At 44.3% G+C, this 18,993-nt stretch overlaps 1 protein-coding gene across 1 annotated transcript in view; it reads right to left on the bottom strand.

Annotated features, from left to right (window-relative positions):
* The window catches only part of LOC124545631 (loricrin-like), a 36,541-nt gene extending 22,564 nt beyond the window's left edge, over positions 1–13,977 (bottom strand). Inside the window, exon 1 of the mRNA XM_047124577.1 lies at positions 13,858–13,977. Within this exon, the coding sequence (XP_046980533.1) occupies positions 13,858–13,977 (120 nt within the window). The remainder of the gene's footprint in view (positions 1–13,857) is intronic.
* Between the last annotated feature and the right edge of the window lie 5,016 nt (positions 13,978–18,993).

The raw sequence follows: 18,993 nt of genomic DNA, 5'->3' as shown, positions 1-18,993 counted from the left end.
TTACCAGAGTTTCTTTTAATGAACTCTGTACTTGAAACCGAAGGTTTGTTACTAACATACCTTGCAGAATTTCAAACTTTGTGAAATAAAACAAGGAAGCCTCGCGATCAGGCCCTGAAAAGCTAGCGATACTCGACCGGCCGCCGTGTATACTCAGAACATCATCGGATGCGGTATGGAGAGGCTTGGGTAAGCACATCGCACTTTCGGCCATTGTCGACGTTCCTACATTGGTACCGTTATCTCCCTACAAGGTAACCCCTCAATTGGCATCACGACAGTCCACTACACCTGATCCAGTCTTCGCACCAAGGAAAAATCCCTGGCAGCTCCAAGAAATGATCCTGGTTCTCCCACGAGGATCTGTCGCGTTGAGCACTCCGCTACAGTTAGTGAAATGGGTAAACTAAAAATTGAACTGGAACAAGAAGTCGTGTTAAAATCACTACTAGCAGCTGCGAAAGAAAAGTTTTTGTTTTGCGAGATGGAGAACGAGTCACATTAGATAACTCGTAAGCTATTGACTCGTTTAGCGGTCTTGTTACGTCGTAGAGTGCCTGGGGTAACAGCATCGTCAGTTCGGGAAGGTCAGTAACGACGACAGAGGCCGCATAGGGAGGGTAACAAAAGGATGGCAGAGACCAAAAAAAGAGTGCGCCGCAAATCGGCAGGGGGTGGCGAAGCGGACGGTAATTGGCAAAAGCCCGCAGGAGGCTGGCAGGCAGCAAGGAGGCGGCGTGGGTCGGCCGTCACGCCGCACAAATATAGCGCGTCGGGTAGGCCATGGCGTCGCCCGGCAACGCGCAGACGACCCCATCGAGCGGCGCGCGGCTGGGCCGAAGTAGGTCAGTAGTGCCAGCATCTAGCACACGCATCGATCGCCACCTCCCGCCACGCCGCCGGCGCGCAGCGGTGCACCTTCCGCTCCCCTCCCCCCTTCCCCTCTCCACCACACCCCCCTCCTGCTCGAGCGTCGCGGTCACCCCTCCCGCAACCACTCCTGCCACCACCAGCGTCACCACCTTCACCATCGCCGCCACAACCACCAACCACCACCGCCGCAGCCATCCGGCCGCCAACCAATGCCAGGGCCGCTCCGTCGCGGCAGCAGCGCCTCCACGGCACCTGGCGGCCGCCTGGCGAAACAGGTGCCGCCCTATGCTTCCGCCAGGCTCCAGCGCTCGCTCGTCTTTTATTTGCCCCTGTGTTTGTGGTCCACACGGTCTGTCTCAGTAAGGAACAACGCTTTGTGGGGAAGGCAAGGGGATGGGGGGTTAAATTGGCTGCCTGTGCTAGAGGAACAGTCCGATATTTAAAGTATGCCCTCTGTACGTTTTGGTTAAGTGTCTGCAAAGGGACTCCTCTTCGGGCAGTACACAACTAACAAAATAATTGTCATGGAACGCCACATACCGTGACACCAATGCGGCATGGAGTACCTCTCTCATTTTATTTCGAAGAGAGGATGTAAATTTAGCGCGATACATTTCCCTTTGACAAAGCTTCAAGTTGCATGGTGTGGACCATCAGCGTTCCTTGGCCTTTTTTAATTCACATTGCTGCTCTCGGTTGTCTATCTGCATGTAATAGCTATCCATAGAGAAGTAACGAAATTTCCTGGCAGATTTCACTCTGCGTACTAAAGTAACATCAGGCAACTGGTCTAGAAGCTGTGAAAATTGAAGGTGGAAAGGAAAGGAAAGGAAAGGAACCAATAATATCAGCTGCATCAGAACTATATGCAGAATCAGCAGCGACGAGTGAAAATGTGTGTCGGATCGGGACTCGAACCCGGGACCTCCTGCCGACTAGGCAGTTGCGCTAACCACTACACTATCTGGACACGAAGTTTATCGCCAATACGTGGACTATCTCCGAATGCTTCCCGGCCGACTCACACTCCCAACTAGCGACACCTACCCGAGGTCCCCGTCCATGTCATCCATGCTAGCAAATTTTAGATTCTTGCAGGAGGTCGAATTTTTTGTATGGAATTTTAGTAGCTAACATGATAACTTGTCGTTTACTTCTTCCCCGCCGTCCCCTCCCCCACTCCCCCCTCCCCCCCCCCCACCCGTCCTCCACCTTTCTCTGATAACTAATAACTCTTCCTGGTCTCATTTCAGTTGTCTTAAGAACAAATGGACCGAGCTTTTACTAGCCTCCAAAGGATCGGCTTGAGCAAACGTTTCCCTACGCTCTTGATTCTGTCTAATTATTAGCTGATGATACCCAGTTAGCCCGAGCGGTTCTAGGCGCTTCAGTCTGGAGCCGCGCGACTGCTACGGTCGCGGGTTCGAATCCTGCCTCGGGCATGGATGTGTGTGATGTCCTTAAGTTAGTTCTAGTTTCTGGAGACTGATGTCCCATAGAGCTCAGAGCTATTTGAACCATTTTGATACCCAGTTACTCATCTGTATCTGCAAGGTAATGCTCTGCTAATGGAAAGAGAGAAATCAGGAAAGTACAAAGGACTCTTTCGTGTCACTGTATCCTGATAACTTAAAGAAACAGGTTTTACTATAGTACTCTACCCCTTTTACCAGTCTCAAAATTAATGACGTTGTTAATACTACGTTAGTGCTTTGTAGAACACAGTCCAGCATTGTATTTGGTTTACAAACTTCAAGAATATACAGCCTTCAATCCCGTTGCGGTCTGTCACAGCGGGAATATTTTAAGATGTAACTGCAGTTTTTTGCAGTAATCGACATATCGCATATTTCAGTAATTTCACCAAATTGTTTACACTACATTAAATTCGTGGCATATTGCAAAACAAAGACTAAAAACACGTAAGTATATCTAAGCAGAAGCATCAAATATACTCTGCAGTCCACCCTATAGTCCCATACCTATATCCAATACAACAAAACGAGCCGCCGAAATGTTCTTCTCCATTTTATTAGATAGCAAATTTTTCTGAGCTACTATTAAGCCAACCTGTGTGAACGCCGAAAAAGCTCCTCCTTGAATATCATTTAAAATAAATTAATATGTGCAATCGTGAATAAAGCTGGTCCAAAAGCAAGGCACATTCTATTCATTGTAAACAAAAATACGCTGAACGAAAGACCATTAGAGATTCTCAAAAGTTTCGGGTGACATTAAAAATATTTTTGTCACACAATATCAGATAAAAAAATTAGTGTCTTTTACACTCATATGTACAATGAAATTAAAATTTCTTAATACCTAATTTTTAAGAATTTTTTTCAAAGGCATCCATCACAAACAAACACAAGAAAGCTGAATTACGTCTACCGTCCGTGTCGCAACAGACACGAGGGACATGGAAAACAGTCAACTCTTTATATAGCTACAGTTTCTATTTACGAAACCAAGATGTTGAACTTTCATGAAGGCATTGTATATATTTCGCAACACAGCTTGACTATGTTGGAAGAAGAGCATTTAAATGCAAAATCGACAGAATCTGCACATGTAAAGTTTTACTTTGAATAAGTAACTCCTTAAGCTTTTTTTCAAAAAAAAATAATTTCATAATTAACGAAAATTTTTTAAAAAAGTGTGTTTTTTGCTTTAGAGACTTGCAGTTGACCAACATGTCTTACGCGTATGTGATTCTTATTATTCTTTATTCGGTTTTGTTTTTCGTAATTAAATTATTACGATAATATTATGCTGTTATTTTTCCATGATAAATTAAATTAGTTATTATTCCAGCTAACGCACAACATCTGATCCTTCTAAGCTGAACGAAGCCTGGATAGATAACTATTAAACTCGAGTAATTATTATATGTCACAAAAACTACCCAGTCTAATTTGTGTGAAATATTTTGCATATATTTATGTATTTTTGGCTAAATATGACGTGAATCAATCGTTACTTTAGGTTATAGATTCAGTAAACCTCCAGATTTTTTCTTTTTTTAAGGAACAAATTACGGTTATCACTATTAAATATCTTCCATAGATCATAAAAAAATAACAAATTTAAATTCGTTTGGTTTCATTAGTATTCGTAATATATTTTATTGCCAGGTGTATGGGTGTCGAACTGCAAATTCTCAAAACTAGTTCCGCACTGTAGCTTCACCTGTCATAAAATAGCTACAGAAGTTTCATTATCCGCTGCGAAAGTTGGCGGAAAATTTCTCGAGCGGCTACAGGCGGAACTGCCACGCGCTTGCCATCTAGCGGACATTGATGTAATGAGTCTTTTGTTCCCGTAACGGAACGAGGGAGAGCTTACGCCGGGACACAGAGTTTCGTCTTATATCCGACGACGTAATTTGATATTATTTAATACAGTTTAATACATTTTTACGTTTTTAATAATATGCAAAATGTGACTGAATTAATTAGGATAGTTCGTAATCCACGAATCGTGTAATCGGTAGGGCGGTACTATTTGTGAGCGCGCTCGTGTGTGTGTGTGTGTGTGTGTGTGTGTGTGTGTAGCTTTCGCCCAACCGTGAAAATCCGTTGGTGCGGCAGTTGTTGCGACAAAATTATTTGTTCCGTTTTTCCCATCCCCCTCTCCGTAGTTCACGTTTCAACAAAAATGGTGACCTCTGACCTATCACCGTATGCTATACATACAGGTTATCACTTGTCCTAGCGTCCGTTACAGACGTTAAAGGACCGACTGTTTCTGAGAAGAGGTCGCGTTTTTTGACGATTCGTACCTGTCACTCCAAATCTGTGTCGAGAGACGAAGGAGGAAACGTTTGAAACCTTTGAACTCTCTGATGGATGTGATGTCAAACGCAGGAGCTTGTAACGTAATATCAGGACAACTTCGAGCAAACGACGTTGAGAGTAGACAGTCCACATGTCGCATCTGAACGACGTGGATAACTTCCCGTTACAAGTACCATTTTACCACTGCAAGCGGTATTCGCTGACAGATTCTAGGGTATGAAGTACGGTGCCGCTACTGGCAACAGCCTGCTTTCTAAGTGTATAACTTAGACTTCTGTTTACTTTATTCGTTACAGGACGGTTTACTGAACAACATTACATTAGCATTTACATCATTTGCAGACTAATAATTACAGGTACTAGGAGTAGTATGTTTTTAGGTTGGTTAGTACCTCCATGTTGCAAGAACAAGACATACACGCTTATTTTGAAGTGGGCGGCAGGTCAGGTGTTGAGCTGCGGGACAGAAAACGGTTAGCGTATGGCCGGCCGCTGTGACCGAACGGTTCTAGGCGCTTCAGTCCGGAACCGTGCTGCATCTACGGTCGCAGGTTCGATTCGTGCCTCGGGCATGGGTGTATGCGATGTCCTTAGGTTAGTTAGGTCTAAGTAGTTCTAAGTCTAGGGCACTCATGACCTCAGATGTAAAATCCCACTGTGCTTAGAGCCAATTCTTTTTTTTTTTTTTTTTTTTTTTTTTTTTTTTTTTTTTTTTTTTTTTTGTATATACTGACAGTCGCAGTGCGCAGTGAAGTTACGACCATGCAGAAAACATCAGGTTGTAAAGTTTGTATGTACATATTAAAATACCACATATAAAAATACCTGCAGTTATATGCATGACGTCCTGTAGAGCTATAAGAGGAAATCATTTAGTGGCAGCTTGCAAAGTCTTGGCTTTTCCTGAACTTTGGCAACCACACATTTCCCGTGCTGTGTGTTTCAAAAAAAAAATATGTTACTGTAGTATCACGTATATACGCCAGAATATGAGAAAAACTATAACACTGCGTCGCTCTAGTAAAACGTCTGAATTATTCCTAAGAGCCACCACGTCTCCATCGTATTTTTTTTCTGACTCGTTAAATTTACTGGTAGCTGTATAACGAAGCTCAGTGGAGAACCTTGCTCGAAACACAGAGATATTACAGCGCTGTTCAGCTCTAGAAGGAAGAAATATTACTCCCAGGATACCTTCGGGAGTGGATAAATCTGGGTGTGAGAAAATCCGGCATTGCTTCGCGGGCTGCCGAATGAGTATGGCAATACGAAACGAGTTTCGGGTGCCGATCGGTCGCACTCGTGCAGTTAGAGTCCATTTCCGGCAAATGCTACTTCATTTGCGAGTTAATAATTCCGCCGCAGAACGCAGGACCAATTTTAGCGGCGGGTTGTGTTGGACTTTGGTGCACCACCACAAATGCCTCGACACTGCGGTTGACTCGCAAACTGGTCTCGTGTGGCACGTGCAATACACATAGCACCTGCCGTTGGAATTTCAGCTTTGATTGTGTATGTAAATCCTTATAGTCCACGTGCAAAGCACACAGGCGAACAGTGCGCGAGATCAAAGGAGAATTTCATGCAGCCAGCATTTTAGTTTTTATTACAGCTAAACTGTACACACAGTGACTGCATATCGAAGCTGGAAGAGACATGTTGAAAAATTGCTCACTTTCCGTTCTCAGCCGTTTTCCAACTTATAATTCTCTCTCCCTCTCTCTCTCTCTCTCTCTCTCTCTCTCTCCCCGCGTGTGTGTGTGTGTGTGTGTGTGTGTGTGTGTGTGTGTGTGTGTGTGTGTGTGTGTGTTTTTCGCCATCAGTAGACGTAAATAATACTGACATCATCTCCTCTGTGTTTCCCGGGGAAAAGCTCAATCTCGGGAAAATAATTTTCTTTTTACATATAAAGGCATGATTCTATGAACATCACGACTAATTGTGTAACAGCTGTGATGTTTAAATAAACACACTGCAACATCTCATTAAATTTCTCTGATCCAACACAGCAGTACTTAGAAGAATCAGCAATCGCAGAGAGGGGAAAAAAAAGCATAAATTAATTATGTGACAAGTCAATTGTGTGCTGTATTCTGAAACACTCCATTCGCGGTTCGTATTTTACCGATTTAACTACCAAAGTGCACCTCGCGGACAGTTCCAAAGATTGTCGACTCTTTATTCCTTCACAATTTCACAGTCTTTAGCCGGCCGAAGTGGCCGCGCGGTTCTGGCGCTGCAGTCTGGAACCGCGAGACCGCTACGGTCGCAGGTTCGAATCCTGCCTCGGGCATGGATGTGTGTTATGTCCTTAGGTTAGTTAGGTTTAAGTAGTTCTAAGTTCTAGGGGACTAATGACCTCAGCAGTTGAGTCCCATAGTGCTCAGAGCCATTTGAACCATTTTTCACAGTCTTTCTCGCGATGCTGTGATACAAGCAATTGTGAGGGGAATGTTAGCTTACTTGGTCGTGAATCGTATGTTTTGCTAGGGCGTGCTGACAAGCAATGCCTCCGAATTATTTATTCTGTCCTCTGTGTCGCTTGAGGTATAACATGTCATGCATATTATCTTGCCGACTTCCCCGCTGCGCTGAGGCAAGTTGCAAACCTCTGCCGCTAGATGGCTCCGAATTGTAGCGTCTAACACGGCGGTATAAAAAGTAACTGTGTCGGTGCGTGAGAGAGAACGTGTTCGTCCACCCATTGAGCATCTTCTCCTTCAGTATAATAATGCTAGACCAAACACATCGACATCTGCAACAATCCGATGCCTTGGGATGGCTGTCATCGATCATCCGACTTGGCTCCATCCGATTTTAATATGTTTGCAAAACTAAAACAACGGACAGTTCACTTTGATAGCGATGAAGTCGTACAACCAGAGGTGAGGTTGTCGCTCTGTTAACAAACTCAAACATCCAACAATGACTGTATCAACAATCTCGTCTCGCGTTCAGAGAAATGTGTCCGCCGCCAGGGTAACTATATTGAGAAATAAATATATAAATATTAAGAATAAAGATATAGAATGTTGCTAATGTTTGTTTTATTTGAAAATCTTTCTGAGTTTTTACATAAAAATCACAGGCATTATCTTTCAATAGGCTCTCGTAGAAGATGAAAGACAGTCATTTCTTCTGATTCACCTTCTTTTCAGTTATTCAGTCTCGTCATCTTTAATCCACTTCTCTCTGTTCCTTTTAGTGTGTGTTCTTAGTTCATCATTCCGATTGTTATACATTTTTTGCTTTTATAGAATGGTCATGCCTCCTTTTCCTGCAATGATAGATTTCATCCAGTGTCCCTAATGTAAGACATTCTTCGTTATTGTTTTCTTTTTTACTTCTCCACCATCTTCTAAAATTTTGAGATTTACATTTTTAATTTTGTTCTATTCATCTGATACGTTGAACTGTCTGTTGAATTTTCCACTTTTTCCTTCAATAGTTCACATCTTCCTGAGTTTAACTTACGTCTCTTTTTCTTGTCAGTTGTCTTCTTTTGACATAGTTCAGACGTGTTTGTGTGTCTACCTCTAGCAAGTTATGATATGATTCAAAAATGTTCAAATGTGTGTGTAATCTTATGAGACTTAACTGCTAAGGTCATCAGTCCCTAAGCTTACACACTACTTAACCTAAATTATCCTAAGGACAAACACACACACCCATGCCCGAGGGAGGACTCGAACCTCCGCCGGGATCAGCCGCACAGTCCGTTACTGCAGCGCCCAAGACCGCTCGGCTAGTCCCTCACGACTATGATATGATTCAGTATATGTTACAATTGAGGTTTTCGCCACTTTCAGTCTCTCTCTCTCTCTCTCTCTCTCTCTCTCTCTCTCTCTCTCTCTCTCTCTCTCTCTCTCTTTCTTTACTATGAAATCTGTTTATTACCTTGCAATATCGGCAGGAGCTTGCCATGTATATAGCCTCAAAACAAGTTTAAATTGTTGACGGCGAAGAGAACACAGTTGCATTAATTTGTTCTGAAATATAATTACTATCTAATCTTCCCCTTGCCAACGGCCTTGCCGCAGTGTTAACGCCGGTTCCCGTCAGGTCAGCGAAGTTAAGCGCTGTCGGGCTGGGCTAGCACTTGGATGGGTGACCATCAATCTGCCGAGCGTTGTTGACAGCGGGGTGCACTCAGCCTTTTTGAGGCAAACTGAAGAGCTACTCGATTGAGAAGTAGCGGCTTCGGTGTCATAAGCTGACATACGGCCGGGAGAGCGGTGTGCTGACCACATACCCCTCCATACCCGCATCAAAACTGGCTCTGAGCACTATGAGACTTAACTTCTAAGGTCATCCGTCAGTCCCCTAAAACTTAGAACTACTTAAACCTAACTAACTTAAGGACATCACACACACCCATGCCCGAGGCAGGATTCGAACCTGCAACCGTAGCGGTCACGCGGTTCCAGGGGACTGACGGATGACCTTAGAAGTTAAGTCTCATAGTGCTCAGAGCCAGTTTTGATGCGGGTATGGAGGGGTATGTGGTCAGCACACCGCTCTCCCGGCCGTATGTCAGCGCCTAGAACCGTTCGGCCACCCCGGCCGGCATACCCGCATCCAGTGACGCATGTAGTTGAGGATGACACGGCGGCCGGTCGGTGCGTTGGGCCTTCATGGCCTGTTCAGGCAGAGTATATATAGTAATCTTCTCCTTATTCGGTGGATTCTACTATCTAAAGATAAAACGATGTGTAGATACAAAACCATCGCCAAACAAGCTGTCGATGGGATGATAGTGTTCTCTGTAGAAATAAGAACTACATTATGCAGGCTACTATCTCTTATAGTCTCAACGATGGTTCGAGAAGTAGCGGCAGTTTGTGGTGAGATGATAGAGACGACAATGGCGCGAAACTTTTATTTAAATTTGCTTAAACAGCTTTTACAAGGAGACTCGCTGTTAGCTCAAGATCTCACATGCATTCAACTATACGAAACTGAGGAAGAAGAATGTAACTTGCTTACCTGGGCATTAATTATGTATTGTCACCAGATATATTCGCCAAGACGTATAAATGTGGATATGATAGTGTTCTTGAACTATCATATGTCTATCACTTCAATTTTTTCTTTGCCGCCACAGTGATACTATTGACTTAATTTTTTCGTGCTCTGTGCAGTTAAGGTAGTCGGATTACGCCCACATTAGTCCTCTATCAGTTTCTGTCTCACACCCCAGTGTTACCGATGCGCGGCACATTTTTGGTGCCTAGGTACCCAGAGGAGACTCCGTCTATCACGCCCGCAACCGCCAGAGCGATTGGATCGCCGTAGGTCCATCATTTACGCCGCGCTAGTCACGTATGCAGCGACACGCGAAATCCCGTTGTCCCCCGTCCCCTCGCAAATGAGATCGGTATAATCGATGCGTGACAGGTAGCAGCGTTCGCAGACCAAAAGCAAAGTCACGTGTGACAAAACGCGAGCACGCATGCGCATACAAACGACAGATTTGGATCTGCCTGTAGAACCACGTGTCTCCATCGGAATAATATGAGCATGCATATTATCAGGACCTGAAGACGTTTCGTCTTATATAGTCTGTTGTTTCGATGGTTTGTATTCATTCGGAAAGTATCATGTACCGTTGCGGATTGTACACATACATTAATGTATCACATCAATAACAGTAAATGGTACAGTACTATCAAACTTTAATCTGTTTCAGACGATTTTAAATTCTAAAGTTTGCGATATCGGCCGCTATCCGTTCGCCGTTCTTTCAAATAGGCGCGCCGTCAGTTACGCCGCCGTGTTTCCCACAGCACAACAGCTGTATTTCACTTTATTAGTACTACCTTTTCAATCAAACAACAGATCATCCTCAGGTATCCCAATGCACTGAGAAAGACCGTAAATAGAGACCGTGACCGCAAGGGAAAGCAATCATATCATACCGGTACAACATTCGTCATGGCAACCGTGCTTGCCAAAAATACCAAGTCACTGACAGCTCATCCATCCAGTCCTATCATTTGTATCTAGATCTGCACCGACATTAAGGATGCAGGGTGGTATCCGATTTATACATATGTTAACAGGGCTGCAGTTTGAACTAAATTTTTAGTTTTGCGGTACGTTTAATGAAGGTCATAGAGCTATTGTGCCAAAGCACGATTTTTCAAAAACACTATTGTTTTGTTTTTATATGTCTACAATGCACAAGTTTTCGAGTGGATAACAATCCATATCCTCACGCTCGTGATATAGTTTTCTTTTAAATATGTCTGTCCGAAAGATTCATGCTAATATCCACTGCACTGCATCACAATACCTGTGTCAGAATTTTTCGAAAAAGAAAAAGGTTAGTAAGACAAATGGATTACGCACTTTTCTGTGTCATTGTTCAGATCAGACAGCATTTGGAGAAAGAGACAGATGGGCAAGGAGGGCAGAAAATGCTTAAGGAAACATTTCAAAATTCGCTCTAAGAACTTTGGGAGAATTAATGGATAATTCGCCTCGCGATAGGGAATTTAAACCTTATTACCCTCGAAATTCGGCCTGAGAGTTCCGAGGATTCGCTCAAAGCTCTAAAAGCGAATTCTAAGATGTTTCCTTAAGCGGTCTCTGCCGCCTCCCCTCCTCTTCCTGTGCCTCTTTCACCCAAATCCTTTCTGATCTGTACAGCTACCATTGCCTGCCCCTATTCTATTTGCGTATCACTTAAAAGGATTACATTTTCTTACGGCTTACATTTTCTTACATTTTTTACGGCTTACATTTTTACATTAGCTGCAGTGAAGATACAATTGATTTTGTGTTTGTGTGTGTATGTGTGTGTGTGTGTGTGTGTGTGTGTGTGTGTGTGTGTGTGTGTGTGTGCGCGTGTGTGTTTATTCTGTTAACTCCGAAGGACTCGTACGAACGCTTAGTAACGTTTTCCGTGTTTTTTATGTGCCTATTGATCTCCCAAGGCCTAGAGATTGTTACTTCTACTCCTTCGTATATTTATATTAAAGGAGTATAATATTTGCATGATCCACCATTTGTCTAGATTTATAGACCAGGATTTAACGAGAACGAGCCATCCTCCACGCCGTGTGGTTCGCATTGTGAAAGGTAGCCTACTCATTCAAATCTCAAATTAGCAACAGTTCAAAAATGGTTCAAATGGCTCTGAACACTATGGGACTTAACTTCTGACGTCATCAGTCCCCTAGAACTTAAAACTACTTAAACCTAACTAACCTAAGGACACCACACACATCGCCGGCCGCGGTGGTCTAGCGGTTCTAGGCGCTACAGTCTGGAATCGCGCGACCGCTACGTCGCAGGTTCGAATCCTGCCTCGGGCATGGGTGTGTGTGATGTCCTTAGATTAGTTAGGTTTAAGTAGTTCTAAGTTCTAGGGGAGTGATGACCTCAGAAGTTAAGTCCCATAGTGCTCAGAGCCATTTGAACCTTTTTTTTTTTTTTTTTTTTTTTTTTTTTTTTTTTTTTTTTTTTTGAGAACATATGCTTAAAAAAAATTAAGCCAGTGTATTGGAGGGCCATCGACAGCCAGGCAGTCGGGTGCGTTTGACTAGATTTTGTTTATCCTTCTCTATCGCTATCGGTTGCGCCTTGTCCCGCGGATACGCAGGGTCGGCCATGGTTAATCGTATTTGGCATGTTAATTTTAAGGGGTGGCCGGATGCCCTTCCTGCCGCCACCCCGTACCCCCCAGGACGGAAATAGTGTACCCCAACTGTCTGTGTCTAGTGGAATCCATGAAATAGTGTGAATATATTCAGATGTCTTCGAGCTGTGTAACTGAGGCGGAACGTGTGGACCAGCCCGGTATTCACCTAGCGGGATGTGGAAAACCGCCTAAAAACCACATCCAGGCTGGCCGGCACACCGGCTCTCGTCAGTAATCCACCGGGCGGACTCGATCCGGGGGCCGGGGCGCCCACCCGAGTCCAAGGAAGCAGCGCGTTAGCGCTCTCTGCCACCCCGGCGTGTTTTGCTTATCCTCCTCTCACGAGCATAGAGAGAGAGATATGCAGTGGAGGCAGTATAATTTTTGTACGGTCTACCTGTTCTCTATGGTTATACATTCGGATTAGCGATAACAAGTCCCACACTATCTCGTTATGTTGATACTGTCAGAGGTACTACTTCAAACCCGAACCTGGCATTGCTTTCCCTGAGTGATGTGAAGTATTTAAAAAATGGTTCGTATCTTCTATTTTTCCCAGGGCTCTGAAAACATTTTGCAAAGAAATGACCGTAAAAATTCTGGATGAGCGTAGCCGGATCTTAGCAGTAACTTCAAAATCCGCTTATATCAATCGACCATTATACGTGTGATGTTATATGGATGTGAAACACTAATATTTAGAAAGAAAGATGAAGAAAAACTGTTAATATTCGAAAGAAAAGTACTAAGGAAAATTTTTGGACCTGTATACGACGAAAATAACATGGAATGGAGAATAAGAAGAAATGAAGAATTAAGAGGGCTGTACAAACACCAGTACATCGTCGAAGTGCTCAAGAGGAGAAGGTTGAATTGGGCAGGCCATATAGCAAGAATGACAGAGAATAGACTACCTAGAATGGCATTCAGCAGAACAATAGAAGGAACGAGAAGAAGAGGGAGACCCAGGATCAGATGGCGGGATAACATTCGGGAGGACACAATGAGGATGAACAGCAGCAGCAACTAGACAAACAGCGCATTGGACTGGCAGAAGTGGAAGAGGCTCATAGAGCAGGCGTATGGTCGATAAGGCCCTTGACACATGTAAAGTAAAGTAACTAAAAGTAGCTGGACCTGGCTTCCAAACCAATACTCTCGAATCGACCGCAGCTAGGAAGATAAGTATGCGTGACTTGGATTTTCTTATCTCTGAGTCATTCTGCGTATGGAAAGTGATCTTTCTGTAGTATTATGACCATCTTTCTCCTAAATTTTAAAAGAAAGTGACGGGAAAGCGTTTCACGTAAGAGTAGTGGAATGGAGGTTCGAACCCAGTACCCTCGAATCGAAACGGCGGCCAGACATTTCTGTAGTTAATTTTGCGGTATCTGTCGGAAGCAGAGAAGCGTAGAGCCGCGGCTATAACAGGCCGGGCTCACGCGACGCTACGCAGCGCGACGCTAGGGTGTTGCGTGCGGCGTTTGGGCAGTTCCCCCTGAACACGCAGCCAGACGGCGGCTGTGCGGCCAGACAACGCACACAACCGCGCGTCAGGCGCATCGCCGGCGGCTGCACTCCTCCACACCCCTCTCCAGCCCCCGCCCACCACGCCCACCCCCGCCCCCGCACCAGAGCCCCTGTGTCTGCCACGTGCCGCATATCGATTTCCGCCGTCGCCGGGGTTTGGGTACCGGACCGCTCCGCTGTGCTGTGCACGCGCGCCGCGACACACACACACACACACACACACACACACACACGAGGGCGCACGCAGTACGCGCACACGCACTGCAGCTGCAGCTGCAGCGGGGGCGGCGTCGGCGGCGGCGGCAGCTTAGCACGCGCACACCGGACCGCCCTGGGGTAGGCTCGCGCGCCGCGGCGCTGCCGACTGGGCTGTCCTCGGCCGATGTCATTGCCAAGGTCGCGCGAGGCCGGGTCAGCCCGCTTGCTCCGTAGGCTCCCAGCCTCGGCGCACAAAACTCGACCTTAGCCCACTTTGCCCGCTCTTTCACGTGCCTCGCATCAATGGCTATTTATTCACGCACTCGAGATGCATTTAGCGCCCTTTCAACAAGCGAGAAAACACACAGTAAGAATCTCTACGGACTGAGCATTTATGTGCGGAGAACGTAGTTTCTGTTGCCCACTTACACTACTCGCAAAGTCACGTGACCAACCGAGGTGGTGCAGTGGTTAGCACATTGGACTCGCATTCGGAAGGGCGACGGTTCAGATCCTTGTCCAGCCATCCTGATCTAAATTTTCCGTGTTTTCCCTAATTTGCCTCAGGGGAATGCTGGGATGGTTCCTCCGAAAAAAATGGTTCAAATGGCTCTGAGCACTATGGGACTTAACATCTGAAGTGATCAGTCCCTTAGAACTTAGAACTAGTTAAACCTAACTAACCTAAGAACATCACACACCCATGGCCGGCGGGAGTGCTACGCTACGGTCGCAGGTTCGAATCCTGCCTCGGGCATGGATGTTTGTGATGTCCTTAGGTTAGTTAGGTTTAACTAGTTCTAAGTTCTAGGGGACTAATGACCTCAGCAGTTGAGTCCCATAGTGCTCAGAGCCATTCACATTCGGGAGGACGACAGTTCAAATCCCGGTGCGGCCATCCAGATATAGATTTTCGTGGTTTCCCTAACCCGCCCTTGGCAACTGCCGGAATGATTCCTTCGAAAAGGATACGGCTGATTTTCTTTCCCATCCTTTCATAATCCGAGGTAGTGCTCCGCCTCTAAAGACCGTGCTGTCGACGGGACGTTAAAATTCAGTCTTCCTTCCTCCCCTCCTTTCGTTTCAAATGATTTCATCTCAATTTTTACAGAGTTGCGTAATTTTTTGAATGAAAATATTTAAGGTCGTTAACGTGCAAACTTCGTTCTGCTAATATTTGGACCAACGTCAGGAAAAAACTGAGTAGCGTCCATAAGACATGCTTGTATGTACAGTAGGAAAACAGATACTAGAAACAGAGATACCCTCAAGACTGACAGAATTTTTGGTCACGACATTACATGAAAAATGTCATATAGAGCGCCCATCGCTCGTGTTATACACTAACCATGTTGTATTGCAGTATTAAATTACAATTTATCTGATGGATTGTATCAGATATGCTGGCTAACAAATGTTTTACACATTCGTTATGTACTGTGTTTGGTAAAAGAAAGATAAACAAGCTACGAAACCATAATTTCCCACCCGAAGTTTTATAAATCGAGTTTTCTTTCTGTTACTGCGATGTAATCGTGTTGTGAAATATCATAATCAGCGAAACAAAAATTTTGTATTTAAAAATACTGTCGGTAAGAGCATTGTGCACTGAAAACAAAGTTCCAGTTGCGTGCCTAGGTCGCGCACACAATTTTATCCTGTGTGCCGGCCGTGCGGTTCTGGGTGCTACAGTCTGGAACCGAGCGTCCGCTACGGTCGTAGGTTCGAATCCTGCCTCGGGCATGGATCTGTGTGATGTCCTTAGTTTAGATAGGTTTAATTAGTTCTAAGTTCTAGGCGACTGATGACCTCAGAAGTTAAGTCGCATAGTGCTCAGAGCCATTTGAACCATTTCTTTTTTTTTTTTTTTTTATCCTGTGTAGAAGTTGAAAAAAAGCGCACATTCCGCTGAGGAGCAGAATGGAACTCCAGACCCATATTACGTATGTCCCCTTTTGGAACGAGTCATACACCTAAAATGTAGTGCAGAATGGTTTCGTACTTAAGACTACTGCCACTCAGTCTGACGATCGCGCAATGTACAGGGCGTGTCCGAAAAGTAATTCGTCGCAATTTTCTGTGACACAGTTGTCGGAGCGATTGACGTGGGTGGAGGGGGACCCTTAGCTTTCCAGTGGTAGGTCGCCCAAATGCCTCCGTGTTCTTGGTGCGTTAAGACGGCTTCTTCCGGGAACCTCTACGTCGCGTCGAACTTACTATGGAGAAATCTTTAGAGCAACGCTATGCGATAAATTTTTCAGTGAAGCCCAACAAGACGCCTCTGGAAACTCAAAGAATGTTTAAGGAAGCCTTCGGGGATGATTGCCTTTCCGGTCGCAGCCAAACAGGTGGCACAAGATGTTTGGAGAAGGTCGGGGTGGAGATCTGCCCCGAGGCCCGAGAGGGACGTCCCGTAAACATCTCGAACGGACGACCATGTGCCTCATGTCGCCAGTTACTGAATTCAGACCGTCGAACAAGTTTTCGATTGATGCCGGAAAAATCTCAGTTTTACAAGGCAGTACTTCAGAGTCGGCCGCGTTCGAAAGGAGTTTCGTGTATCGTGGAAACTGCAAAACGACGGACTTTATTTTTGTTTCTTCGGCTAAACAGGGATCTCGGATGAAAGCATCTCAATTCAGTGGATAATGTGCAAGCTACTTCGAAGAAACATGAGCAATAAGTATTTTTTAAAAAATGTAACGCACTACTTTCCGGCCAAACCTTTTACGCCAGAACACTTCCTCCACTCGCCGTAGGTAAACTGGTGATAAAAGCGGCTCCCATCACTACAATTCGAACCAGCTATTTCTGGTCGAATGCCACTATATTATTGTTCTTACACTGATGATCTCTGTTAGGGGGGCGGGGAGGCTGATATGGAGTACAACTAAACGAAGATAATCCTTCAGCCATACTGTGCACGGTGAGAATGAGCTATGATTATGTCCATACAGACAAGCATTTTTATACAGTATTGTCTATGTTAAGGCGAATTTTTGACGCTTTAACTTCCAGGAGCTCTTACACTTGTGAACAGTCGTTTAACAACACTCAAATAAAACATTTGAAAGATCAACGTCTCTTCAGGTACATCTTTTGTTGTTAAAAGTTCGGAACTTCACAGACAATTTTGACAGCGGTACAGATCATAAACGGTTTAACCTCTACGTGTCTCTCAGTCAATAACGATTCTTCCCGTTAATGCTCGATAGTTTTCAACAAGTTGACTCATCTGAATCGCACTGATGAATGCCAGAAATGAAACCCATACGTTGCCAGCTCGCACAGACATTTTGTATTAGAGCAGATAAGACTTCGCAGCTAGAGCACACCAATGGAACAGTGCGCCGAGCTTCAAAATTCTACACTGTGCATGGCTATGTATTGTCCTCACATAGTCCTTTTTATGCGATCTGGAAATCCTTCTTGATGCGCGTAATGTTTGGCGTTTTTGAACTGATGCGAAATCACACAATGGCTGGCTTATCCGTCGCTGGAATAAACGTGTTTTGCCACCTTCCTCGCGTGCCAACGCCTGCGCTGCGCGGAGGATATTGTTAAGCGCACGACACCGCCATGGATAAAAGCTCTCCTAAAATTTACTCTGCAGCCCTTAATCATTTATTCTGATTCGGTTACAATAGTTGTTTTACAAGAGATCGCTCCCCGAAACTGTTTGCTTGTGAGCACGAGTGGACAACACTAACAGTGCAGGTACCGTCATGCTAGGTTTTTTACAAGTCAATATCCTCCGCTAAACACGCAAAGCAGTACCACCGAACGGGGAAAATCTTTATTCCAGTATTGGACACAACTGCATCGACGCTTCTGGCACTTTCGGACGCACCGAGGTATAACAAAAACGTAGAGCACTCGAAACAGGACTGGGAACTCTCAATTTGATCGTAAAGTAGTTACTGAGTCACTTACTTTTTCGCTTCAGACCGGCTAACGACTAAGTGTAACAAGTAAGACGATAAGTCAACTTTATATCCCATTTCTCCTTCACTTGTTTACTTCTTTCATTTCCCTTAGTTGCTATTACTTTTCTTAATTGCATTCCCTGACTTTTTTTTTTAATCTCGGGGGCTGTTTTACTTTCTAATACCATGTTCATATTTTGTTATACAGTTTAATTCACTCATTGCTTATTTATACCAATTTCATTAAGATTTTCGTGTCCGTTCCTAAATATTATGGGTTTAATTCTTGAAAGTATTCCTTAATATTTTTTGTGAGTTTGCCAAGATTCATTCGTTGGAAGTTTACGTAAAATACTAATAATTTTATCTTAATTACATCTAACTATTCCGAGGTGTTGGAATGCTTGTTCCTTACCTCTTAGCTAAAATTTTTTCTCCCTTGTTGTTTGTTTTTCTTTTATCGTTGCTAAGTCTGCGAATAATTATTAAAATTGAGCTGAATAGCTCTACTGTGATACTAAATTTCTAAAGAGTGTTTCCTTTGCTTTTGTAAATGTCTTTTGTTTGCTGAAAAGCGAATTCCTTCTTTCGACGATTTCGCTAAGGTACTTACATATATTACGTTTCCCGATTTTTTTGGTGGTGCCGTTTTATGCTTAGCTACGCTAGGAACTGAGCCTGTAGTAGAAGGAAAAATGTTAGACCGTCTTCCTCACTTTCTCATTAGACCTTATGTGAACTTGTTTGTGGTTAGAGTATTTTAGTTACTGTAATGCGTAACAGAAATTTGTAGTTTGCATTAAAAAATAAGGCAGGACTGTTAAGACAGCCGCTATTAACAGAATGGATACTAGTTCGAACCCCGCTCAATGTGCACGTGTACACTTTTCCAATTTATTTCAGATCTCTCCGTATAACGAGCGACACAGCGTTTTATCATTTCCTCCCTGGCTTTGGTAAGAAGATGAGGCTTCGCAGTGCTGAATAGTGCAATAACCGCCTATGCACTCTCCGTATGGCTAGG

Source organism: Schistocerca americana, chromosome 8, assembly GCF_021461395.2.
Source record: "Schistocerca americana isolate TAMUIC-IGC-003095 chromosome 8, iqSchAmer2.1, whole genome shotgun sequence".
Taxonomy (NCBI): domain Eukaryota; kingdom Metazoa; phylum Arthropoda; class Insecta; order Orthoptera; family Acrididae; genus Schistocerca; species Schistocerca americana.
The sequence above is the reverse complement of the archived record's forward strand: the minus strand, read 5'-3'. Positions and strand labels throughout refer to the sequence as shown.